The 26,616-nt window shown below is 36.0% G+C and overlaps 1 protein-coding gene across 2 annotated transcripts in view; it reads left to right on the top strand.

Annotated features, from left to right (window-relative positions):
• LAMA2 (laminin subunit alpha 2) overlaps positions 1-26,616 on the top strand; it is a 335,107-nt gene that overhangs the window by 247,413 nt on the left and 61,078 nt on the right. For both annotated transcript variants that reach the window (XM_071437013.1, XM_071437012.1), the window contains exons 33-39: positions 6,785-6,927; positions 7,445-7,543; positions 12,251-12,362; positions 15,716-15,878; positions 20,195-20,405; positions 21,875-21,991; positions 23,111-23,274. In XM_071437013.1, the coding sequence (XP_071293114.1) occupies positions 6,785-6,927; positions 7,445-7,543; positions 12,251-12,362; positions 15,716-15,878; positions 20,195-20,405; positions 21,875-21,991; positions 23,111-23,274 (1,009 nt within the window). The remainder of the gene's footprint in view (positions 1-6,784; positions 6,928-7,444; positions 7,544-12,250; positions 12,363-15,715; positions 15,879-20,194; positions 20,406-21,874; positions 21,992-23,110; positions 23,275-26,616) is intronic.

Genomic DNA, 26,616 nt, shown 5'->3' with positions numbered 1-26,616 from the left:
AATGTCCTGCAGTGTGATGTAGTTTAGGACTTAATTCTAAACTTACTATCTTAAGCTCTATTTTGAACATCAAAATGATTGCAACTGGAGTAAGTAGTCCCTTTGCTGAAATAACTACCATTTGAGTTCCATTTTGTGGTCTCTGTGTCAAGGAGAATTGTAATTGCAAGTTAAGTTCATAAGTATTACAGCTACAAAATTTTGAAATAAGAACTGTGTTCTACAGAGTGCTATCTGCATGAAAATTACTTCATTTTTCAATATCCTGAATAGCTCTTACATTATTGCCAGTATTATCCTATTTTTCCAATCACAGGCATGACTTAGTATGTTTTTTTATTAGTCTTTTACCTTATCAGTATTCTGAAAAGTCTTTTGAGGATCCAGGATGACAGAGATTCGTTGTACAAAACAGCCTAAGTGCAAGTTAACCATTAATAATGGTTTTCAAATTTGTTAATCAGGCTATTTCATTGTGTGGAAAATAAGGTTAAAAATCCTACTTGTGAATGGAAAAAGCTGTTTGCAGGCAAATGAAATTTTCTACCTTTTTGCTTTGAAAGATGTTATTTGCTGTAATCTCTGATTTAACTGCAACATATTTAAATTGGAGTGTTGAAATATACCTACACTCTTAACTTACCTACATTCTTACTTTAAGAACTCAGTTTTCACCATAAGAACAGTTCTTCACATATGTATATGGACATTTCATTTGACCACTAGAAGTGAGGAATCAAATGCAAAGATTTCTTTTCTTTAGTCGTAAAGCTAAGAACCACCTATAGGAGCAGATGGGATGTACTTTAAATCTCTCTATCACAGGAAGTAGATTTTTACTGTTGATAATAACCATCAATAATAACCATAATAATAACCATCAATAATAACCATATCATAAATTGCAAAAACTGCAGTTTAATATTTCAGTATATTTCAGGCACATTTTATGTGCCTATTAGGTCTTACTGTATTATCTTCCTCTTGTTTAAAGGTTCCTCAGCACACATATTTCTCCACACCTGCCTTTGCTAATGCAGTACAGTACCCCTGACATGGTAGAAAATAAGCCTGATCAGTAACTTCTGTAGCCTGTGGTGGACACAGGTCTGTGGCAAAGAGAGTGTGGCAAGCCTGGATTTTGTGGGAACTTGCCAGTGGTGAGCAGTGTCTGGTGTATCGCAGGCTTCACAGTGCAGCTGTTGGTAAGGACTCATTGCTGCAGCCCCAAATGTGCCTTAATAGTCCTTGTCCTGTCAAAGAGCCATTAGAAACACCTTTGGGACAACCTGAAGTTTTCCATCCTTGCTGTCAGAACACTGAGCTGTTCCAATCTGAGTTTAATGCAACTGTATACAATTTATTTTTTTACTTTCACATATCAATCAGTCGCGAAATAGTAAATTCCCTTCTGACCAGCTTCAGTTGTAACAAAACCTTAAAAGCAAAACAAATGGTACTCTTAAAGTACAGAAATTAATTAGTGTCAAGAGGAGAATCCTGTTTGCATTCAGTAGTTTAAAATGAGCTGAATGCATGTACCTACTCTTGCTCATTTGTGGTTCCATTTCAACTACTGCAATTGCATTGTACCAGTCAGAAGTGTGGAGAACCCCTGGTTAGGTGGTAAAGTTGTCTAACCTAATACAGTCAGCCATATTGAAAAAGTATTTATAAGTAGTATAATGCATACTGATTAAGCTGTTCTGTTAGTATGGTGTAGTTAATATTAAAGAAAGTGATTTTTTTTAATAATTACAAAAGAATAACCATTTAAATAATGAATTTTTGGCAAATTCCATAAAAGGTCACCACACAGTATGAAAAACCTGACAAACCTGAAAAACCAAATAATGTGTATTTAAATCAGATCAGAGAGGTATTTTAGCCAAAATATTGTAATGCATTCTTCTTTAAATATAACGTTTAGAATTTAACATACCCCTGATCATAAGGATTCTAAAGATTTTTAAGTGAAGATTTTCAGTGAAAAGGTGGGGGGGAAAGCAAAGGAGCATGCATTTTCACTAAAGTGATCTATTTCTGATCTAGCTGAAAATCTCTTTTACTGGATTCTTACTGTTTTTTAAATTATGTGTGCTTTTTTCAGTTGCTTACTGCATGTCACTGTTCAGTGATGTGTTATACCAGTTATATTTTATAGAGGTACAGGTAAAATAGAATATATATTTATTTTGAAAGCTGCTGCTTAAAGAGGGAAGATTCCACTTATAGATCAATAGCAACAGTTATATAATTATAGGTGCATGGCACATTCCATTCCCATTATATTCTTAGAATAGAATAATTTTGGTTTTTATAGGATTCCATCAGGGAATCAAAAGTTATATCCAAAAAGTAGATTTTTTAAAAAAACATAAGTAATACAAGAGTATGGTTTATTGCAAATCATAAAAATTTCTAATGGCTAGTGGCTGGATTATTTCCCCTGCTGAATTAACCACCTAGGTTGTCCTATACAGATATTCAGAACACTCTGCTTATGAATACTTTCTTAGAATTTTTGGACTCAAGCAATTAACTTTGTAGGTTCACTTTCCCTTCTCTTTTGAAAAAAACAGTACCCAAAGAATAAATAGTGATGGTTGGGAGCTAATTTTAATAATGCTGCCAGCATCCTTGTATACTGTCAAGTATGACAAAAGTTCTCCCAAATCTTCTCTCAGATTTTGAATCAAGCCTGTAGCAATCATACATTTTCTTAGAAATAGTAATCCTCTTGTGTATTTTTTGTTGTACCTTGTGACATTGCACTTCACTTCAGTTGTAGAGTTTGTAGTACATAAAATGAAGAAGCCTAGATGGCAGTGTTATGGGAACAGCGACTCTGCTCACTGCTGTGCCGTATTTATGGAACAAAACAACCCTGGTGAGGACTTCAAGGCTTTATTGTTGTTTGGCTCTATATATTATATGGCAAGTCAGAGCTCAAGTTCTGAATGCTTTCAGGGTATCTGTCATAACTACAATGGAGACTTCAGAAAAAAAGTTTGAGCTGTGTTGCAACACAAACTAAAAAACCTTTCCTTGAATGTGTGCTCCTGTCACAATTGTTCCTTGGGGTCAAGCAAAAGCCTAAATGTAAAGCAGTTGATGTGACTGAACAGGAAGCCATCATGACACAGGGAGATCAAGCAGATATTTCATTGTAAGGAAATTTTCCTTAATTCAGTCTTGTGGGGTGAAAAAACAAAAAAGATCCTCAGCCTTGCTGCAGTCGACAAATTTTCATCTTTATGTATTTAAATATTCAAGAGTGGTAGAAGAAGAAAATTATATAATGAGATTCCTTTAATACCAGGTCTTGGGCATTTAAGTATTTGCCCTCAAGACTGATGCCTCCAATGAGAGGGTTTTTTTTTCCCAGCTGTCAATCTCTGCTTCATCACAGCCCTACACCAAGAAGAACGAGGGAGCTCCCAGCCACCAGTTCTGGCAGAATCAAAGTTTTCCATTCAAAACAGTGAGGAGCTCCATGTTATCTGCCTAGGCAGATATGGAATTCAGAACTAGGCAGAGATGCTGTCTCTGTCAGAGATAGCTCTTGTAGAATCTGTGAAACAAAGCCTCTCCCAGCTCTTATACAGTGCTTAATTCAGCAGGAGCTGGGAGCCTTTACAGAGTGAGCTGAAAAGAATGTGTGTCACACTACATTTATGAAGCCTTGGACTACCTTCTTCAGTGTTCTGGGTTTTGCTGTGTGTCCATGTGTCTCAGCTGTAAGAATTAATTTACATCTCTGTTGGGCAACTGCTTCTCAGGCTGCATGGGCTCAATTAGGCCATCCCTGCTTGGCCTAGAACCTGATAAGCTATCACTTGTTCTCCATTTTTGTGAGAAAATGAGCTCCTGTTGAGTTTAGATCCACACTCCTGTCTTTCACCCAAATCAAGCAATCTTTAAGCTCAGCTACTACTGGTATGTATCAGAACCAGCAGATGAGGATTTCTAGATAATAAAAATCAGAAATAAGCCTTCGTAGGTGTTTTAGACACTGATCTGCGTATGAATTTTCCCATATTTTGGAGACATACTGATCATGTAAGCTGTGTGAAACCAGCAGCAGTGGCAAGATAAAGCTTTCAGCTCTCTACTGGGGTTCTGTTTTGGAAGGCACATGAAGGCTGTTTCATTATTTGGTGTGAGACTAGTGCCAAAATGGGAAAAATGAGGTAACATATTATTGAGCTAACAGTAGTTCAACACTTTGTTTGAAACAACAGGAAGCTGATACTGAAGAGTCGCTGAGTATCGTAGGATACCACCTCCCATCGGAGATTCAGAGATTGCATGATTGCCCTTAGACCAAAAATTTGCTAGTCATAACACAGTCTTTTGAATCTTCACAGAAATGAATGTATTAAAGCAAAATTGTGTCAGATAATCACTCAGTTGGAGGAACACATTGTGACTCAGATGTGTTTCTTTTATTACACATTATGTTTCTTCGTAAAATGGAATAAACTTAAAAGAATTTCTTTTAGCATGCATATTTTGGACATATTTCTCACAAGAGGTAAGTCAAAATCCTTAGAGACTTAGTGTGCATGGAAAAGTGTGGTGAAAATGGAAAACGCAGTAATTTGCATTAATTGCTTGTTGAACTATTGTAATATTGATTGCATGGTTTGCCTCTGACATGCTTGCAGTGCTGTAATGATCTGAATTTAGTGCTGTATTTGTTAATATTAGACACAAATTTATCCTGACAGCTTTATAGATAGACACAGAAGTATTTAGTCTTGCAAAATATAATCATGCTTTTGAAATATTTCCCATAGCTACAGTACATTACAGACTGAATACTGGAGTAGCTCAGTCCTGTCTCATCTACTCAGCTGTGGTCTCACTCGATGCAGTTCCTCTTTTCAACCTGATTATTTTGCAAGAGGTGTTAATTTATACTGAACACTCACTTATTGATTGCCCACTCATTGAGAATACTTCATGTCTTATGGGCTGTTCATTTTTTTCTCATTGGTGTAAATTGAGTTTGTCTTTAACACATAACAAATTTTTAGCAATTTATTACCAACCAGTAGGAAAACTTTGAAGGTGAATAGATTTCCCTTGTTTCATGAGTGAAATAATATGGGGGAAAAAAAACCACAGCAAAAACTAAACTAAACTATAAAGGCCAACTCTTTTCAGGTTCAAGATCACTTATTTTCATCCTGCAAAATGATTATCAGGTCTCCTTACCTTCTTGATCAGCTACAGAACAGGTGTTTGTTATGTAAAACATTATTTGCTGTAAAACCTGCTTTTCCTTGAATTCTCTCAGGCTTATAAAGGCAAGCACACAGATGGCAAGAACAGGGATGATAATTAGTTAGGGGGAGGTAAAATTTCATGTAGGAGCATAAATCAGAATGTATCATGCCCACAGTTATTGACTGCAGTTCCAGTGCCGTTCAGTTTATGTAACAAAATACTGTGAAATAGGAGGAAGGAGTCTGCAAATGGAAGCAATGAAAATGCAAAAGGAAGTCTTAAAATAACAGTAGTACCTAGCCTTCTGCACCCACTTCTTACTACGATAATCCAGCATCTTACCTGGTCTCCTTTTCAATCCCCACTTGAGTTTCATGCTGTATTGAAATAGTTTACCTTTTTTTCCCTCAGTATTTGACTCTACTCTTTGTCTTTGGCATATTGAACAGTCAAAAGAGTAATAACCATATTTAGGTAACTATGAAAACTTAAATGAACAAAGATGTAATCTACATGAGGAACAGATTTCAGGAAAAAAGAAGTAATTCTCTTTTGAAAATTACTTCTCTTTTCTACAAAAGCATACACTTTGCTTAGCGAGGTTTTTTAGCTATTAAACTGCCTAGCTTTGCTGAAATAAATAATTACACGCTTGTAAAATTTTAGGTACAACTCTCCATGTCTCTTATCACCAGTGAATTCATTGTTCCACAGTTTGCTTCATCTCCTGAGATGTTTGGGTTTGCTAGCTCTTTATGCAGAGAAGCAGAAAGGTATTCCCACAACTCTGTTCTAAAGGATGAAGAATTCTCCTGTCTGCTGCATAAATGATACAAGATGAGAATTTCTTGTGATAGTTAATCGAAACTAAGGGAGGGAGGAAATGCAAACTTCTTTTGATATATGCAGCACGCAACAATATTTTTCATCCTGAAGGACATTTGCAAGAAAAGAAGCATACATGAAAAGCTTATAAACTTAATGAAAAAAGGTAGGGGAAAACATTTTTTTTAAAAGAAAGCTATCAGTATTTTTACCTGTATGCTTTCAGCTGTCTGCATTACAGGTTTAGTATGCTTGGCCATACTGCTATATGGAGATTTTTAAGGTTTTTTTTCTTGCATTCAAATCCATAAGCATATTTTGTTTCTTATAGAGCTCCTTAGATTCTCTGAATTGCCCATCTGATCTCCAAATTGCCTATCTGCTTTTCTCAAACTTCATCCAAATTACCTGTATAGTTTAATATTTTATATTGCCTAGTCTGCAGTGGACAACATTAATTATTTCCTCTTTAGTGGGCTAAGCCTATCAATTTTGATCTTTGTGTTTTATATTAAACTGTCCATTACTAAATCCTAAGCAATAATGTCTTTCCTACTCCCTAGCTGTTGTTTCCATTTTTTCTCACGCTACACATTTGGGGTAATATGTATGAAATCATTGTTACCTCCCCCAGAATTGCATGTGTGCCACACAATATCTAAATCAAATGTCTTAAGTGTTTAGCAGGGAGAAATGTTTAGCAGCCTTGTTGTTCTTCCTCCAGCTTGTGATGATGAATGCACAGGACTCCTTCTCAACGACCTGGATCGGCTAAACCAGATGATCCTGAGTGTTAACCTTAGTGGTCCACTGCCTGCTCCATATAAAATGTTACATGGTTTTGAGAACATGACACAGGAATTAAAGGTATGTTGGCAGTATTCACATCCATAAATATCAGAGCTTCAGTACAGTTACACTTGATTCTGTTCAAGCTCACAGCTGTGAGTACATTCAGAGAAGAAGAAAAAAATAAAGATTTAATTATTTTAGACTTGCTTTGGTTGATAAATAAGTATTACAGTTATTTATTTTTACTTACTTTAATAAATAAATCTTGCAACAGTAATTTCTGAACATATGTGCAAGGAGTTATACTTCAGGCATAGAAAAGCAATGTTGCATACAAATAAAATAGTTTTCATGCTGATGGTCTATAAAATGGTTATGTATTTTACATATTGTATGTTCCCTACCATACTTACAAGTTATGTAAAGTTGTCAAGATTCCTGAAAAAAGCCTGTTGGATGAATGTGACACGAGTCAGTGACAAAAGGGATTGCATATTGTAATGAAATGTTTGATGCTTCTTCTCTTCAATATTTGGAAGCACTGACATCCATCACATACAGATTTTTCACTCTCCAATCTCTTTCCCAACAGCATTTGCTTTCACCTCAGAGAGCACCAGAGAGATTTCTTCAGCTAGCACGAGAAAATCTGGATACCTTGGTGACAGAAATGGATGAACTACTGACAAGAGTATGTCTGTGATTGCATTGAGGTCTATGGGTTTGGTTGAGGCTGCATAATGACAGAAATCTTCTGAATATGCATTAAACATGAATGAATCGATGAATTATAAGATGCTTCTCAGACTCAGTGTCTAAAATGACAGGAAGTCCTCTAAAAATCTCTTTTTTGGGGCCACTATATTGACACATATTTTCTGCAAAACTTCCTAATAAGGTAAGAAAGCTTTTTCACTTCCATACAGATGACCCAAGAATGATCTTACCTGGAAAAGGTTACACTAAAGAGGTGTGCAAGTTTAGTTAAGTATGTGTCTTCTAGATTTCCTTTATGAGCATAGTTAGCAACTTCTGGATTTCAATAGATGTGCTATGTACTCTTTCTGTTACAAAAGTTTTATTTCAAAATAGACCTCATTTTGGTCAGTAAAGACAGTGTCTAAGAAAATAATATAAATTGTGCCACCTAGTGGAGAAAAAAAATAGGAGTATGAACCAGCCTCAGTAAAAAACAAGCTGTCCAAAGTACATTGATGTGAAGCACTACCAAAAGTCACGATTGTGACTTGAAAGAACCAAATAGGAAAGATGTAGAGTACTATGTACTGATCAATATACATGCAGAGAATCACATAAAATCTAGGCAGTTTTAGCATCATGTCTCTAAATTGTACATGGTTTAAGGAACTAAAATTCTCAGAGAAACTGTTTTCTTTGTGTGGTTTTTATGCAATTTTGAAATGGGTAGTGGGTAAGAAAGCATCTGAAGTGTGTTTGGATATGTAGGACCCACATGTGCATGCATACACCAGTATCTATCTGTATGTACTGACATTATGAGAAAGCTTGCTTTTCCACTTCTCTTTGATCTTTTATTTTTCTGCAAGAAGCAACTGCAGTAGTTTTAAGTCTAGCTGGATTTTTAACCCCTGTCAGCTCTACAAGCAGGGAAGATTATATTTCTTCTATTAGTATTTCTCAATCTTAGGCTAAGACAGGTTTTTTTTCCTCTTGTAAAGTTGCTCTTTTTAATATCCTTTTCCAATTTCCCCAATAGAGATGACCTAAACTAATATAGATTCTGACCTTCTGTAGACAACTCTTGGAAGAAAAAACATATCAAAAGTGTGATCTTAGGGGAGTTATTGTGGTGGCCAGGTTATCACCACTATGTTTTTGCAGGTTTTCATCATTGTGATGACTAAGTAGCCTTATGATTCCCAGTTATCCTTACAGAGTTACTTGGAGCAGTTTGGGGTAGTTTTTTGGGGGTTTTTTGTTGTTGTTTTTTTTTAATTTAGGGACTGGAAATTGGTGGCAGGTCCTACCTTTCTCCTTCTGTATTTGTAAATAAGAATAGTATTCCAAAAAGAACGAGTCCTGACGTCATGTCTTCAAGGCTCATTTCCAAATGAAGATACAGCTGATAACTACATAATGACTGGCACTTGGAGTACAGAGTACCACCGTAGATGCCAAAGTTTTTTCCTGTATCTGATTTGCAGGCTCACTATATTTTCAAAGTGAAACAGTACTGATGAATAAAAAAGCTGGTGAGGATTGGTGAGGAATCTATTTCCATGAAAAAAAAATTCTAAGCATTTTAAGATAAAATATAGAAGACAGTAGTATTTAGTCACTACACTTTTGGGGATTTTGCTTCCCTGTGGTCTCTTTTCAAGCAATGATCTCTTACTTCAGTGCAGCACTCCTTTCCCTTCTTTTACATTGTTCTGTGCTTCATTTACTTTGCCATATAGAAGACCCTCATGTCTTTCTTGCACTAATTATGTTCATGTTTGCATGCGCATTCCCCCACCTACCACCAGAGGAAGTCCTGATATCTTCAGTTCCTTTCAGTTCACTGTATTTCATCAAAACCCCCACTTCCCTTCTAATTAGGTACCTTTAGAGTGTTCAAGAAAGACAGGGATCAGAATCACTCATATTGATTTTAAATGCTTTTATTGTCTTTGTAAACTTTTGCCTTTCTCCCCAAGTACTGAATTTCTCTAACTAGAAAGTTTCTGGAAGCAGTAGCAGAAGCAACTTAATTTGCAATAGCTGGGAACATTTGGAGAGAAAGCCAAGAACTTCCATCTGTACATGTCTGTGTTTACACCTCCTTCTATGGTCTGCAGCTCACTAGCTAAAGAAATTCCTGTAGGACAGCCTCCAGATGCTATCTAGAGGAGTTCTTTAAGGCTTGATTAAGTCTTCAGACTAAATAAACCTGGAAAAAAAACTAAAACAAAAAAAGTGTGCATAGTTACTAATACTTGCTCATAGTTTAAATTGCTAAGTGGTTACTCCAGATTGGAGCAAAGCCTTTCATGGAACCTCCATCACTATGTGTTTAAGCTGTGGACATCACCAAAACATGTTCACTGATCTCAAATACTTTCTTTGGATCTCCTTTATGCCAAAAAGTTTTATTTGTGTCCAAATAACTTCTACAAGACTCTTTCCAAACCCTTGCTCTGGGTCCAGTTTGCCTCACCCTTATTGCTCCCACAGCAAGAGTTTGTTGGGCCTGTTTCAACTGTTAGAAGATGCCGAAAACTGACCTTAGAGAAATGGTGAGCTGTAGTAAATTGTAGACATGTAGAAAATTACTAGGACCTTATTAACAAATGAAAACATTTAATTAGCCGTGGAATGGCCAGCTACAGTATGAAGGATGTTTGCCATTTAATACGGTTTACGGAATTAAAGCTAGACTAGATAGTGAAGCAAAAGCCGATTTTTCAGCAAAGGAAATTCTGTCAAAATACAGAAGGCCTTCAGTGGACCTGAATGGAATTTAAGTACTAAAGAGAGCTGTCACTGAAAGGAAATGAAAATTGTTCAGCGACAGATTAATTTTCAGAAAAATGTGATACATGCTATTCAGTCATAAATAGAGAGGTTAAAGTGGCCAATTTGAATTAGCATGAATGTGGAAAAAGTAATCAAAACTAAGAAAGGAATATGTAAGTTATAAAATACCATTTCTAGCAAAGGACTAGAAATATTATAGAGTATAATAAAACTGAATGTGAATATTCCAAATAAATAAAACTCAAAGAATAAAAGGCTTCTTCTGGAGGGTTTGATAATAAATAATAAGGTTTTTTTCAATTACATGAAGAATTAAATGACATCAGAAATGCCAAGGAGAGTTAGAGCAGTGGTCTATCAAGACCATTTGGATTTTTTTGCCTTTTTTCTAACCCAATTGCCTCTTACAGCTCACTGTAGCAATATTTTAGTTCTGTGTCCAGGCAGCTAAAAAGGGTTTGTAAATCTTAGAGGAAATAACCAATAGTATGATTAAAGCTGTGTAAGTGTGAAAAGACATTTTCTACTGATAGAGGGATGGAATAGAACAAACTACTCCCCCCAGTCTGCATGGGTTCTTAGTTCTTCCTGTATATTTCTATTTACCTGAACCGGTTTCATATAAATTACTTTCAGTGTAAATTATTTTCAGTGTAACTACTCTGAAGTAGCCCAAAATTGTAAGTGGAATGATAATGCCAGGAATTTTATTTCAGAAACTCAGATGTAAAGTACCTTGAGGGCTGCCATCTAGAAGCCAATCAGGCAAAAATAAATGTGTTTAAGTGCTCCTATTTCTCTGACTATTACTGAAAAGTGTGGGGGTTTTTGTAAGGGAGAAACAATTTGTGCAGTTCAAGTCAGGGAAAACCTAAGCTCATTTTGATTTATTGACCTTCTAGCCATTTCACAGAGACTGGGAAATTCATACTGCCTTGTTTCAAGATTTTTTGGGGAATGTAAAGCCTAAAGAAAAAAAAACTAGGGTTTTACTGGTTTTATTGGGGGGTTTTTTGGGTTTTGGTGGTTTGGTTTTATTTGGGTTTTTTTTTTTTTGGTTGGTTGGTTGGTTGGTAGGTTTGGTTTGGTTTTTTTTTTTGCTTTGCAGCACAGCTCAACAAGCTTTGTGTCTTGAAATGTTTAGCTTCTTTTCAATTAAAAATGGTCCATTTTTAAATAGGGACCTCAAGAGCTAAGTAGAGTGTCCTAAGACGATTCCTTTCCTCAGCATGTTTTTCAGGTCTGCAGCAGATGTCTCCCTTTCTGCCGCTGCTGTGATTCAGTACAATTACAAAGCATTTAGTAACAGAAAGCTTAAATTTTACTGAGCATCCCAGTAAAATGAACAACTTCAAGCATTAGAGCTGAATAAAACTACTCTTTATTTTTCTCTCTCTTTCTTGGTCAAATTAACGTATTGATTTAAAGTTCTTCTTGCTTGTTGGAATGAACTGTCTCTTTGAGAACACCTCCAGGGAAGAAGCAAAGAGGTCACAGTACCTGCTGCACTTTGTCAATCGAAAAGTACACAATTGTGAAGCTATGGAAAGTATTCCCTGAAGAATCTATTAAAAGGTTCCAAACAGCATTTCTTTAAGCAAAGATATTGTTAGTCAGTGGATAATTTCATCCTGTCTCCATTGATGTGCTGCTGCACACAAGTAGGGTTTCTAAGAACCTAAAATAAAGCCTTCCAATTTCCATTTAAAGGAAAAGCTAATAAAATTTAATTGTGTACTTGAACAGAGCATTTCATTCCCCATGCATCTGATCAATAATTCATTGATTGCCTCTGGCCTGAGGAAAGTTTTGTACATGTATTCAGCCTGTCGGAATATAACATAGTGCGGCCTTGGCCTGTTCATTAATTATATTTTCCCTGAATTGGTATCACCAGGCTACCAAGGTGACAGCAGATGGTGAGCAGACCAGGCAGGATGCCGAGAGGACTAATGACAGAGCGAAATCTCTTGGACAGTTCGTCAAAGGCATTCTCCAAGCTGCTGAAGGTATTGGAAAAAATTAAAGTACTTGAGTTGTTTCTCAAGAAAACTGGAGGATGTCAGGGGAAGAGGGCCTGAGAGACAGTGAGGAAGACTTTACTTGCTGAGAAATGTCATGTGCTTAAAGTGCTGAGTGAAGAAAAGGCAGTAAACTGTCCTCAAATTTTTCTTCAAATCTGTGTATAGAGTTTATATAAACACTTAGTGTACTGGTAAATGTGAACAAAGACTAGAAGAAGACGGAGCATGTTCCTTCAGGATTTTTGCAGTTATCTGAAGAGCTGTTATGATGAAGTAACAAACAGTGCTTAGCTTTTGTTTGTTTTCAAAGCAGTTACAAATATGTATTGGTAAAAAAGTTTGATGTAATTTTAGTACTTGGTACATTAACACTTCATCTTAATTCACCAGCTTTACTTCAAAAATGCACTTACTTCTTGCTGTTAATGAACATCTGCTGCTTAGAATTTGTGACTCCTAACCCTACCTAAGCATGGAGCCAAAGTCAGCTCTCTGTCTTCCACAGACTGATTCACTGCACTTACACTGCAATAAATGCTTATGAGAAAAATAGATTCTAGATGGCCTTAAGAAGCAAGACCTATATATTTCATAAAGCTATTAAATAAGATAATGGCTGAAAATATTACAATAGTTGGCAAATACAGATTTTTTTTTTTTCTTGGAAAAGACTTTTCAGCTCTTTCCTCCTCCAGATATTCACTGCAGTACTGGTTTTAGTAGCTATGCTTCTGAAGGCTTATGTCATTGAAAGGAAAAGCTTTGACTTTTGTCCAAGTGCTATAAAATACATTTTGTATTGTCTTTTGTGTAACACTTCCATATATGTGCTTTGGAAGTAAACTGAACAGCACTTTAGGATATCCTTAGGAGTTGTAACTTTGACAAGAAAAAATTGTGGGAAAAGCAACAAGAAAAAATTGTGGGAAAAGCAACAAGAAAAAGTGAGCAAATTTTTGAGAATTTTTTTAAACAAAAGACCATGTTCCCCATATTTCAGGATGAATTTGGGATGATGAGCAAAACAAAGTCTTTGACGCTACTAAGTTTAGGCCCAGTGTTTGTAGCTCAAGTAAAAATTTCCTCAAGCAGGTTTAGCAGTAGGAAATACAAAGTTAGAAAACATTGAGGGGGTGAAATAAATTTATGCAGTATCTTAGAAGTGGACAAAAACTTTTAAATCAATGTGTTTGCCTAGTGGCCAAGTTAACATTTTAAGAATACATGAAATACACATTGAGAAATACACATCACAGGATTGAGAGATACCTTGTGGGTTAAGGCATCCACTCTCCTACTATCAAAAACTTTCAAAAGCTCATCTTCAAAGTAATTTCTGCAAATACACACAATCTGGATAGGAGGCAGTTTCAGTACTCTTCATAATTGCCATAGTTCACATTTCTACCAAAAAATATTCATGTTTAGTTTATCATCGTGTTCCCTGGCAAACCCTGTTCTTTAGCTCAAATAGATGGTTTTTTCCATTCCCTAGTACTTCTCCTCCTTCCCCCAACACCAAATATATTTGCAGAGAAGAATCATATTCCATTTTGGCCCCTTTTTTTCCAAGGCTGAATCACACAAAAGAGTGTTCTCCCAAATCTCCTACTCACCTTCCTTTTATTTTCCCTTTCTCTGCTGAAAATTATATCTGTGTTTCTGAACCACGGCCAAAAAGCATGAAATGATGTTTTTTCAGTGTCTTGCTCTTCAGGAAGAGTAAAACTTGCCTATGTCTGCTCTCCTAATAATGTCCCAATAACTTATTTTTACAGCTGGATGCCACTGGTGATTCATAACACAGCTACGTTCTTCTCATTCATACTTTTTACTTCACTGACATAACTCCTCATTAAAAGTGAGAAGTTTGTAGTGATTGGTTCTAATGACCATACTCTGACTGCTTATCCACTTCTACTGAGCTGATTGTTGACTTTCTGAACTTCTGAGTAGCTGTAACTAATTTTACTTCTTAGCTATGGAACTTCCCTTCTTTGCAGTTCCTAGCCTTTGTCTATGTCAGTGCACCCAGACCTTTTACCACCACTGGACTCTGACATTTGCATTCTACCAAGACACAAAACAAAATGTGATTAGGAGAAGAGAAGGATAAAATTTGGTATAAGTTTTTCCAAACCTAAGAAAAGGTTAGCTAATATATTCATTTTCTCTTTTATGTAAATATTCAGGGAGGTTACTCACTATTTTTTAAATAAAATTTTTAAAAAATTAATATAGACTTATTCCTGGCCTGAGGTATCTTAGTAATGATACATAATATAGTAAATATTTGAGATATCCATGATCCATTTGAGGAAAGTGTAGTCTTTTTCCAGACCTCACAAAACCACTCATTATTAAAGATACAAATCTCAGTTCTCACCAGCTAATCAAAGACATCATTTGATTAGAATTGTCTTCATAATTTGCTCTAAACCTATACTATGTGTAGAGGAAATAGTAATTTACTGAGGTTTGAAATACTGATTTTAATGTCTTTAATTGAAGATTTAATTTTAAGTACTCATAAGTACCCCTGTGACCAGGAACGGTGCCATTTTAGAGAAATCAGTTACTTGGGAACTCTGTACTGTGGAAAGGCAGCAGTACTTTTTAAAATTGAAGATGGAACTGTTTGCCATAAATGACCTAGTTGCTTCTGAAAGTGGGTATTCTAATATGTTGTGGAGTGCTATGACAGAAAGATTTTAGTCCATCCTTGAGTATGATGCTGTGTGTACAGCCTTATCTGTTTGGAATAATTTTGCTGTTACAAACACATTTACAGTAAACCTTCATATACTCCAACCTTCAAATTTTTTTTTCCATTTCTGCATATCTTCTTCTAAACATATGAGTGGGCTTAGACATCTGTGGGTGTCTCACTCCTCTTCGGCTTCATTTTCTAAAATTTCACAATTGTTTATTCTTCCCAGCACTGTGAAGTCTGAATGCTAAAAATGACATATTTTAAGGTTCTCCAAAAGTAATTTAGGCCTAATTTTCATTGCTTGTCCTCCCTGCTCCTTAATTCTACAAGCAATATAGCAAACTGTCTTCTGCTTGTTTTGAAGGTTCTTTCTTTGAGGGGCAGGAGGAGGGGAGCAATGTATTTATCATCCTGGATATAAAAACTTCTTTAATTATTGTGTTGAAAAGTAAACTATAATAAACGGTTTGATGAAATATATATTATTTTCTCATTTGTTACTGACCATTGGATCACAGCAGAAATAACCAGTGCAAGTTGTGTTCCATTTGCTGATAGAGTTGGCAGCTTCTCTGTTGTTTTTAATTACTCACTCCTTACATAAATGTATTTTGGTCCTCTGCAGCTGCAAAAGAAGATGCTGTAAAACTGAATGAGACACTCAGAACTCAAGACAAGACTTTGGAGAAGAGTCTTCCAGAACTGCAGAGTGAGGCTGAAGGAATGGTCATGGAGATGAGAAATAGAGACCTCAGTGTGCAAGAAAAAATAGCTCAAGATGAGTTAAAGTGAGTGGAGAGACCCCAGTCTCCAACCTCCTAGTAACAATGTCTGATTCTTGTAAATGTGATTGTCATGTTCGCCAGTCTAGTTTTCTAGCTGAGGCTTACAGAAATGTGAAAGAAAGTAAAGTCTAATATTTTGTATCTGTTGATTTAGCATTTGCATTCTTGAAAATGCTTACATATGTGGAAAGCAATCCCTAGGAAATTATTTCCCTGCTCCACAGGTACCAGCAACATTTTTAATTGAATTCTAATTTTTCTCAGTTTGTTTTTAGTTTCTGCTTCAAACCTGATGAATGGCTTTGGTACTAAAAATTCCATCTGGAAGCTTGGGGTTTTTCTCTGGAAAACTAGTTGGTCTAATAAAAATAATAACTGTCTGAAAAGTTTGTTCAATATAATAGACATTATAAAGACATAAATAGACATTATATCTAAATGTATTTTGCCACGTTTAGAATGGTGTAGGTCAGAATAAACCATTTCTGTGGCATAGTTCAGAAGCCTGCTGTTTGGTTATATAATTATCTGTAAATAAATGTATACATATAATTATATTGGCAGCTGTTTATAAAGCAATATGCCAAATGCTGAAAACTTTCCTGACTGAGAAAAATACTTGGATTGAAGTTAAAATTTCTGGTAGTTTGTTACATCTATATGAGTAAGACCAGGCATATTTCCAGAGTTAGACTTGGCGTAGCTCTTCACCAGTGCAAACATCTAGCAGGGAATCCAGCTGAGCAGGGACACGGTCCATTGAAGTTGTGATGGATCAAAAAACTGTCTGGGATAGAATTATGCAGGCCTGAAAATGTCAGTTATCAGGTGTGTGCATACTGTAAGGAGACGTAAATGGAATACAAAATTAGCTGAGAATTCCAAGCAGTTTAGAATCAGATTTGCACTGCCTATCTTAGACTTTATAAACCAGATCATTTTCTGGAAATCCTGCTAGTGCAGTATTTCTTCCCATAACTGATAGCTCTGCTTTCTGTTCTCTTGAAAAAGAATATATTGCAAACTTATTTGTGAGCAATGTTTTATTGCTTTTTCATCTGATTTCACTGAGTCTCTTCTATGCCTTCTCTACTCACACAAATAAATAAACCAGTAAAAAGTTGAGATGAGAAAAATTTAGCCAAACCTTTGAAAGTGCTGCCTGCAAATTTGCTGGACTGGCTGGAGAAGGGCCTTTCAAACAAGGTATTATTAGTCCTCAAATGCTATAGCTGACATGAAACTGTCAGACTACAATGAAATAATTTCCTACTCTAGCCCAATAGCTAGAGTAGAAAATGCAGTAGGTGTTTTTTGAGGGACAGAATTTCTCTCCGTCTTTCATTCTTCCTGAAATGTACAAAGTGAGTTTTTAAATTTCTCTGTATAGGAATACTTTTTATACTAAGGGATACATGAATATATTCATTGATTTCAAATAAAGTTTATGGTTTATCTTAAGGATAGGGTTACCTCTTTATAAGCAGTCACTGAGATCCAAGAAATTTTGGGAGCCAACTCAACAGAAGGTAAATTAGTCACTGTGCATTACAGGGTAGGGAGGAAAGGATCCTAGAGATGTTGTTTTCTGAAAATGCCTCTTGAAGGAAAATGTTATAAAACTCTTTAAATAGTGTATTAAGATGGTGGACAGGGTACACTCTGCAAGAAGTGTGGAAGAAAAATTAATCATTCTTAGAACTCTGGAGGTACAGGTGCATGGATGTGGATCTCTGTGCTCCACACGTGTGTACTCTCTGCAGACCCATTTGACATATTTACTTTTGAATAAAGTAAGGCTCTTGCAAGCCTCATGATCACTTTGAGGTGCTTACACTTTGGTGAGTTGTCTTTTGTCAGTGATTGTATTCTGTTTTCAGAATTTTTTCCGAGAACAGAATGACAAGGTTCAGTGGATTCTCTGCTGTGTTTTCAGTGAATTCTCAAAACTTAAATAAAGAAGAGAAATGAAATAAAGTTTTCTTGTTTCCATAGATGGCAAAGCTTCTCTTACATATGCAGGTTTTTCTGTTATTTTCCTTCAAATTTTTCAAATCCAGGCTCTTATTGCCTTAAGGTACTGAAATGGCATATTAGTTATAATAATTTCTCTCTAAAAGAGCATATAGAGAAATACACCAGTTGCTGTTCTGAAGTGCCATGATTTTAATATTTATGAAGTATATCTTTCACTATTTTATAACATTCCTTCATGTTTTCTCAGATGCCACTGAGTTGCTATCAAGGGATGCTGTGAGCCAGAATTCTTTCTTTCTGTTTAGTATGCTGAGTAGCTTTATTTTTGTGTGACTTTTCCTTCCACTAATTTGTCTGATGGCTTCTGAACCTCTGTGAATTTCTATCATCCACTTTCCTGGGGGACTGAATTGCATAACTCAGCCATGCAGTGTTGGAAGATATGCCTCCTATGTTTTGACATTGCTTCCTGATGTTTCTGTTTTTGTTTTTGAAGAGACATGGGACGGTTGGTCACCTTATACATGCTATTCATGATGTTACAATCCTTATTTCTTCTCATTCTGCTGGTAGGGCAATTCTAACATATTTAGGCTCTCATATGCAGTTAATGGGTTTTAATCATTTTGTTATGAGTTTCTAATCTTGTTTGTTCTCTTGCACTCGTTTTGAGCATCCAGACCATTCAGCATTCCATGTGTTAGGCCAGATCTGTGATTGTTTCTTCTAAAACTTCAAGCATTTTGTATAGTTTTATTCTTAAAGCATTTTGTATAGTTTTATTCTTTTTCCAGGATGGCTTCTAGTGAAAGTAGCACAGCTTAAGCGTACAAGAGAGTATTTCAAGAAATGTGGCACGGTCCAGTCACACAAAAGTTCTAAAGCAAGGGATTACATGGAACAGATTGCCTCATATTTCATTAGAAAGAGCAGAGGGAAAATGCTCAACAGATCAGTATGAAAGTGCTATCTTAGGAGCAGCAAGGAAGAGTTTTGAGGTAGACTACTGGACAGATGAGTAGTTTGAACTGTGCTGTGAGGCAAGGGAATAAAAGGAAAATCCATCTGTTTCATACTCTTCCTCCAGTACTGCAGTGTCATATGGGTGTCAAAATTTGCCAGAAGTGTAAGACAGGAGCTTCTTATAGAAGAATAATGGAGGAGGTATGAGAGAAATCCTGAATTCCTTTTTACACTTCTGTGACAGGGTGTCAATATTGGAATTTAGTTTTTGATTAAATATTTTGTCCTCAGAAGTTGTGAATTCAATATGTGAATAATTTTTTTCATCAAAACCAAAGGCAGAATTGATGGGAAAAAAAAACTCCAATCCATCTCAGAAAATCCCAAAACTAAGATAACAATTTGAATTCCCTTGGCTCCACTTCAGACTCTTCATCTAAATTATGTCCAGTGTCAGCATATCTTTTCCTCCTTGCCCATATTTTTTTGGTGTGCATTTATTTATATGTTTATTTTTAGAAGATTCCTAATGGAACTGACTACAGGCAGGCCAAATTGCAGGGTTTTTTCAGAAGATACAGTTCTTGCTTTCCACACTTTGGCATAATGAAACAGGAAGAAAAACTTAATCTGTCCTCGGTGGAAGAGTGATAAATTTCTTCCGTAGTTATTATCTATCCTACATATTCCTGTTTACTTAGGATTTTTCTTATCTCTAAAGAATCATTTTGGAAGTGCCTGAGGTGCCACTTTTTTTTTTTTTTCCTGCCCTTGAAATATCATTGGATTAACACAGTGGTGTTGCCTTTGGTGAAACTGATTTGAGGCAGGCAGATGACAGTACTCCATTCCCTTAAAACTGGGGTCAGCAAAATCCATTAAAAATACTCCAGAGTGTATTTTAGATAAGCAAAATTTTTTGACTACGGGAAGTCATAAATCCAAGGATCTAGGTTTGTTTTTTTTTAATTTCACCAGAAAGCATTTACAATTTTTGACTGTCTAGTCTAAAGCAGTTGTCTACTTCAAGACAGCTTGAAATTGGTGAAATGTTTCAGAAAACTTCAGTTTGCCAGTCAGATCTCAAGAATGGAAATTAACCAAAAAAATTAATTAAAAAAATAGTCTTCAAAGGAGAATATTTGAATATATTCTGCTTCATAAATAGGATCTTAGTGGAATTTAAAAACCTCTTTTAAGAAAGGGCATAGAAACAGCTGTCCTTTCACTTTATTAAGCATGTGTCATCTTGAAAATTACTTTGAGACTTAATTTAATTTCCTTTTCTTCTATTTCATTTCCTTATTATTGAGACTATTCAGATTATTTGGTGTAGGGAATATGAACTCAGTGTCTTCATAGGTGGCAATGTATTTCAGGAACGCAGAAGATCTTTTGGACATGGTGAAGAAATTATTTGGTGAGCCCAGTGAGAAAAATGAGGATCTCAAAAATGAGGTCCGGGACAAGCTAGCAGACTACCAAAGCAAAGTTGCTGATGTTCAAGATCTGCTAAAAGAAGCTGCAAGTAAAATTTGGGAGGCCGATCGTTTATCTGCAGTCAACCAAAAAAATATGACCATGCTGGAGGTGAGTGCTGACAGGTTTTATCCTCAATTACTTAGATTCTGATTAAAGATGGAACCTTTGCATGATTAAATTTTGAAACAAAAATATAAGCCAAAAAAAGTATTATAAAAATCTAACTATATCTAATGTAATTTAAAGGGAACATGTTCCTCAGAATGAGGGAGTGCACTGGCTTTCAAAAGCAGAATTACTCCCCTGCTTTATTGAAATAATACCATCTGCTTTGTGGAAGGTACACTGGATTTATTATTCTGTGGGAAATTAAATTCAACCCAGTATAAATAGTCATGTAAAATTCAAAGCATGAGCTCAATATTTGAATAGGAGTTCTGTTAAAATCTTTGCTGTCATATATTTGCTTCTAGAAAACATACCCTTTCATCTCCCTCTCCAACCCCTGGGAAGAAGACTGAAGGGGGTGTGTGGATATTACAGATATTACAGAGTAATAAATCAAACTCTATCCTCAGTAGTTAGTAGCTGTTATAAATGATCTCTCTCATAGAAGAGGGGTCTGCTTGTGATTTAATTTAAATTGCAGAGACTTAAAGAGCATATTATACTGTACATTAACAAGCATTTAGCCAAGACATAAAGAGCAGAGTCACCCTAATGAAGATGAATGTTTCAGCTCTGTATCTCAGTGAGCTTTCACCTCAAGTACAGTATGAGGTTAGAGTTCTGAGACCTCCGTTCACAGCAGAGATTTCAGTGCTTGTTTGAATTAAGGAAATGCAGTGGTCTGATGAATTTAGGTGATCTCTGTTCTGTGTATTTTCTTCCCAAAGGTGGATGGGTAAAGGTTGGAGAAATTACCTGCTATTTCAGTTTTAAAAGTATTCTCTGCATCACTGTAGCAGAGTGCTTTTCCAGCAGTCCTGCCCACAAGGCTGCCATGGCTTCCTGTCAAACTAATCTGTGATACTCAATGGATCTTGCACAGGAAATTGCCAGTTCTTTATTCAGAAGTCCATCCTTACCACACAATATGCAGTAGTTTTACTAATTGGAAAACCAGAAATCTTTAGGTTACTCCAAACCTTTTATTTTGCATTCAGCAGTTGATGAAGTACCAGTGGATGGAAGTAGGAAAGCAGCAGAATATTTTTATAAATTTTTCCTTCATCGTCAGAGGTGATTTACAAAATTAGGAACTTACACATCTGGGTAACAATTAGGATTTGTAACTTTCTGGTTTGTTTTGCAGTAGTACTTCAGCCAATTACCTCTGTTAGAGAGCAACAAAACCTTTCCACGTGGGAGGACAATACACAGCTGGGAATGGGAGGACAAAGGAAAGATACCTTACATGTGCTTTATTCTTGTCACCATCTCAGCTCTGAGAGCTCAGAGAGTTGCAGAAGGAGCATTGTGGCATGGTGACAAAATGCAGTCTTGTACTGAGGTGCTGGCATTTGAACTGTTCTAGTAAACAACTTGTCTTTTTCTTTGTCTGAACTCTCCTATAGAAAAGGAAGCAAGCTGTAGAAGATGGCAGACAAGATGTTGAAAAGACCCTTAAGGAAGGGAATGATGTCCTTGATGAAGCCAATAAACTTGCAAATGACATCAGCATAGCTGTAGAGGTGAGAATTTATCATCCTTACCAGAGAATTAGTACAACAAAACATCATTATGGAAGCAAAATAGACTAATAAAGTAACACTTAGTTTTTCATTGTATTTATCAATATTGAAATATTTTACTTGGGATATTTTTTTTTCCATTGCTGTATAGCAGAAAAGCTAGTCTAGTGTATAAAAATTAATAATTTGGAGTTTTAAGTGATCCTTGGATTACATGTGAGCTAGGTCACAATGTTTTAGGGGTTCTGCCATTTATAAATGTAGTATTCTGATTGTGGTACTAACTTTATCTCGAGAATGACAGATGCAGCAGACCCATTCACAGTCTCACTGCAACTCTGTAATCTAGGTATAGATTTGTCTGCACAAAAACTGTATATGAGAAGGAAGCTTCAGAAATAATTTGTTGCCTGTGGCCACAATTTTAAGTCTAGACAGATCAGGGAGAGGATTGAAATCTCATTTTACATAATATTTTTAAAAATTCTGCCTTAAAAGTTTTGCCAACAGAGTTTGAGATCAGTGTTGTAGCTACAAAAAAAAAAAAAGCTATCTTGAAGTATCATTGGTTCTGAAGATACTTCCAGCATGCATTGCAGCTTGCCATAATAAATGGAAAAATGCTCTTTGGAGAAGTGGAAAGGAGACACAGTTTTTGGAACAGAAATGGCAAGTCTTCAAAAAACTTAGTTCTTACTGAGAAGCTTTAATAAGCAAAAAGATGTTGTATCTGCTCAAAGGGTCCTGAAACATGAAACTTCTGCCACTTAATAGTTATTACTGTGGAGCACAGCAACAATTTAATATAGCTATACATGCATCTACATTTAGGAAACAAATCCAAATTAGTCTATAAGCTTTAAACCATGCAATTCCTTAATTATAAAAGAAAAGCTTCTACTAAGCTCAAGAGAGATGAGTAGCTCTTGGAATATTGTTTATCTCCTCTCTGCTTTCCAGTCCAGCCATTGCTGTTACTCATTCTATACTAGTTCCCTGAAATTTTAATGCATGGGTAAGTTAAGATAATAGCCCACAAGGAAAGAAGAAACACCCTGATATATAGATACAGAATGCTAGCAATCAGAAATTCAAAGGCTTTTCTTTTGCCATTTTCAGTATGTGGAAGGTGTTGCAAATAAGATACAGCCAATGTCTGATCAGCTGAAAGACAAAATAGATGACTTATCACAAGAAATTCATGACAGGATGCTTCCAGAAAAGGTGTTGCAAGCTGAGAACCATGCAGGCCAGCTGAATGAATCATCTGCAGTGCTGGATGGGTAAGGCAGACATTCACTGGTAATGCTAAAATCATGAAGCAGGTTTGCAAAATTGCTTCATAGAACTTGAAGGGCACTCCTCTTCTTTGACATCTGTCACTGGGGCTATGCAAATAACCAGTGGCATCTACAAGTGTACAACTATTGAGTTAGTCAATTTATGTATCTCTTGTAAGCAGTTTCCTACATATTGTGATTCTTATAGGCTGCATGGACAGCAAGAAGTGCCCTCAGATGCACTGATAACACAGTTTAACTTATCATATGCTTGCTGCTATGTTGTGAAAAAAATAGCAATTCTTCTTAAAGAGCTCCCTACACATTTTCATGTGCATTTGTTAAAAACAAGTAATATTTTCCTTTTTAAGATGACCATTTTGGTAGGAGACTATTATTGTGATTTTTAAATTGCTAAATTGTTTACTGTCAGAAGTCCCCCTTAGTGATGGACAGTAATTTCTCTACCAGTTTCAAAACTCTCTCCCAAAAAAGTAGGTGTCCTGGACCAAAATACTTAAACCCAAGAACAGAAACTTCAGTTTCTGTTTACCACTATCACATTCCTAAATATAAGAACGGCAATGCCCTTCATTTATGTGACACATATGACTTCTCTTTCAGAAGAATGATGCTAAATAACTCATCATGAAAATAGTTTCCTGGAAAGAATATAAAACAAGCTTTTGTTGTTTTTTTGGGAATTTTTGGGGAAAAAGAGAGGGGTGTCTTTTGTTTTATTGCATTCTATGCACTTAAGAAAGCAAGCCATAAATAGTAAGTGTAATTTGCAATAGTAATACCTAGAAAGAGACCATGGATATTTTGCCTCTTGGACCTGTCCCCAGCACCAGCTTCAGAGTTTCATTATTTTATAAAAGCACTGCATGAAAAAAGTATTATTTTTTAAACATCAAGAATATGCTACTTTTTTGCTGCTTCTATCTTTTAGATACTACCTGAAGATTTGAATATCCCAAAGACTTGTGAGCAGATGCTTAACACAGTTTTTTCTTACCAGCATCTGTAATTTTGAGGAAAAGACAGGAAATTAGCTCTGATACTTGCAAAATTACTGGCTTCATTTACAGTGTAGTTACACTACTGTAGATACCCAGTGTAATACATGTTTTAAGGTGTGCGTAAAATTATGATAGCTGTGGTTTCCTGGGTAAAAATGAATTTGAAAATGAGTGACTTTAGTGTCACACCCAACCACACATAAACATCTGAATACATGGAAGGTTGTCGTGAAGGAACTAAGAAAGAGGGAAAATGTAGACAAAAAAGATTTTGCTTCCGAGTCAAATATTGGCAAAACATGCTTTGAGACATAGCTTTTTAACTATTCAAAAGAGACCTTTTTATGGGTGTTTGTATGTGCTTCTGTCTTAATGTAGGTGACAGTTTGGTCTTAAGGAGCTTAAGGTAGTGTTTAAAATGTTGTAACAGCACTATGCATACCTATGTCTGATCCAGATATCAACCTCAGATTCTCAAAAAAGACAGTAAACTCCACAGAACCAAGGACATTAAAAATTATGTCTAAAGGCAGGTTGTTCAAAGTTAAAATTTCTAATGTGATACATATGAAGATACATATCTTCAAATATCTTCATGTGATACATGAAGATACACATCTTCAAAGGACAAAGAAATACCGTGGTGCTGTGTAATCAGGATAAAGCTGTTTACTTCATGCACTGACAAGAAATAGTTGTACTTTACAGGCATATACAGTCTCTATCAGTTTGAAGAATTGAAAAGTGTGTCTATCTTCACAACTGGCACTTGAGTGTCTTTCAGACAATTCTAAATTTGGTGATCTAGATTACTGTTTCTTCTTACAGGAGAGGTAGAGGGAGAGCCCTGTCTCTCCCATCACCCTCTAAGGATTCTAATAATATATTGATTGACAATGAGGATGTTCTCTTGAGTGTTAGAACATGGAACCATTCATGAACTCACCCTAGGAAAAAATTGTTATTTCTGCTGTGTACAAGGAAGCATTGGTATGGGCTTCTCCCTTGTGGCTAATTGCCTACTCATGAGTAAGCACCATTGGTATTTGGCAAATTCATTTTAGGTTTTCCTAGCTGGAAAGGATTTGAACCATGTTTCTAAGCAGTTCTTGAGGTACTTGCTAGGTAGCTATTCTGGGCTCTGTGTTTGGTTAATAGAGTATCACAGAAACTTAGAGTAGCCTAGTGAGCTCCAGCCATAGTTGAGGAAAGAGATTCACTTTTCCAAGGATGATGCAGAGGCAGCTCAGTCATGCAGTTTCTGCAGTAACCTAAAGGGAATCTCTCTCCCTCTATTAGCTACATGTTGAATCCAGGGACTATATCTTCTGTCCACTTTGTCTTTTCTGTGGCATTTTGTAGAAATCAGTGAGTAATTGATGTGAGGATCAGAGCCCAGCTGTCACAGTTCTGCAGAGAACAGATAAATTACTGGGATGAATTGTCCTTTCTTACACACACACTGACTTAATGACTAGTTTATACAAGCTGGAACAGGTCCAACAGGAATAATCTCTGTCTCTCTCATATTGCCATACACCTGCATGGCTAGAGAATTTCCCAGAGAGGCAAAAATCCAAGTTCAGATCCATTCTTATCCAGTTCAAGTGGACATTTTAGTCAATTTACACTTTATTCTTAAAATCAACATAGGCATTGGTCATAAAGGCTACTGAGATAGTTGTCTTCAAGTTCATTCTCTAGGTGCAGAAATTCTTTGTAGAAAATGTTTTAATATATCATACAGAGAGAGTGCAAGAAAAGTTATTTCCCCAGCCTGCTGACTAGAAATTTCCCTAGGAAGGAGTCTAGCTGAACGCTGTCTCTGCACCAGCAAGTACTAACTGTATTTAATCTATTTATAGCTATCAGAATGGAGTATTTAATGTAAATTGAACATCACGTTCAATATGAAGCATTACTATATGCCTATATTTTTCATTTTGGTCAGCAAAATTAACATTTAGGATTTGGTTTAGACTGTAAGATCGCCTTCAACACTAGCAATTCTGTGTTTGGCAGCCAGACCAAGAAATTAATTTTTCAGAGATTCTAGTTTAAAACATGTCTGTGATGATCCTTCATGTTCATACAGTGCAAGTTTCCTCAAGTTGCCTGGCTCAGCACATAGCCTAGAAACACACATGATGAATATGTTACTTGTATTAGAGCATTAAGCACGCTGCTATCTTTTCTCAGTGTCTGGTCTATTTTTATCTCACAGAACTTCTCTTTTAGTGAACATTGTTCTTTATGTCTTTCTGCCCAGATGAAATATGAATTCCATTAAACACATGATGCCACATCTCCTAAAATCTCAAAT

The sequence above is a fragment of the Agelaius tricolor genome, unplaced genomic scaffold, assembly GCF_023055355.1.
Source record: "Agelaius tricolor isolate 1412-34295 unplaced genomic scaffold, bAgeTri1.0.p SCAF_1, whole genome shotgun sequence".
Taxonomy (NCBI): domain Eukaryota; kingdom Metazoa; phylum Chordata; class Aves; order Passeriformes; family Icteridae; genus Agelaius; species Agelaius tricolor.
This window is presented reverse-complemented; position numbering and strand designations above follow the sequence as displayed.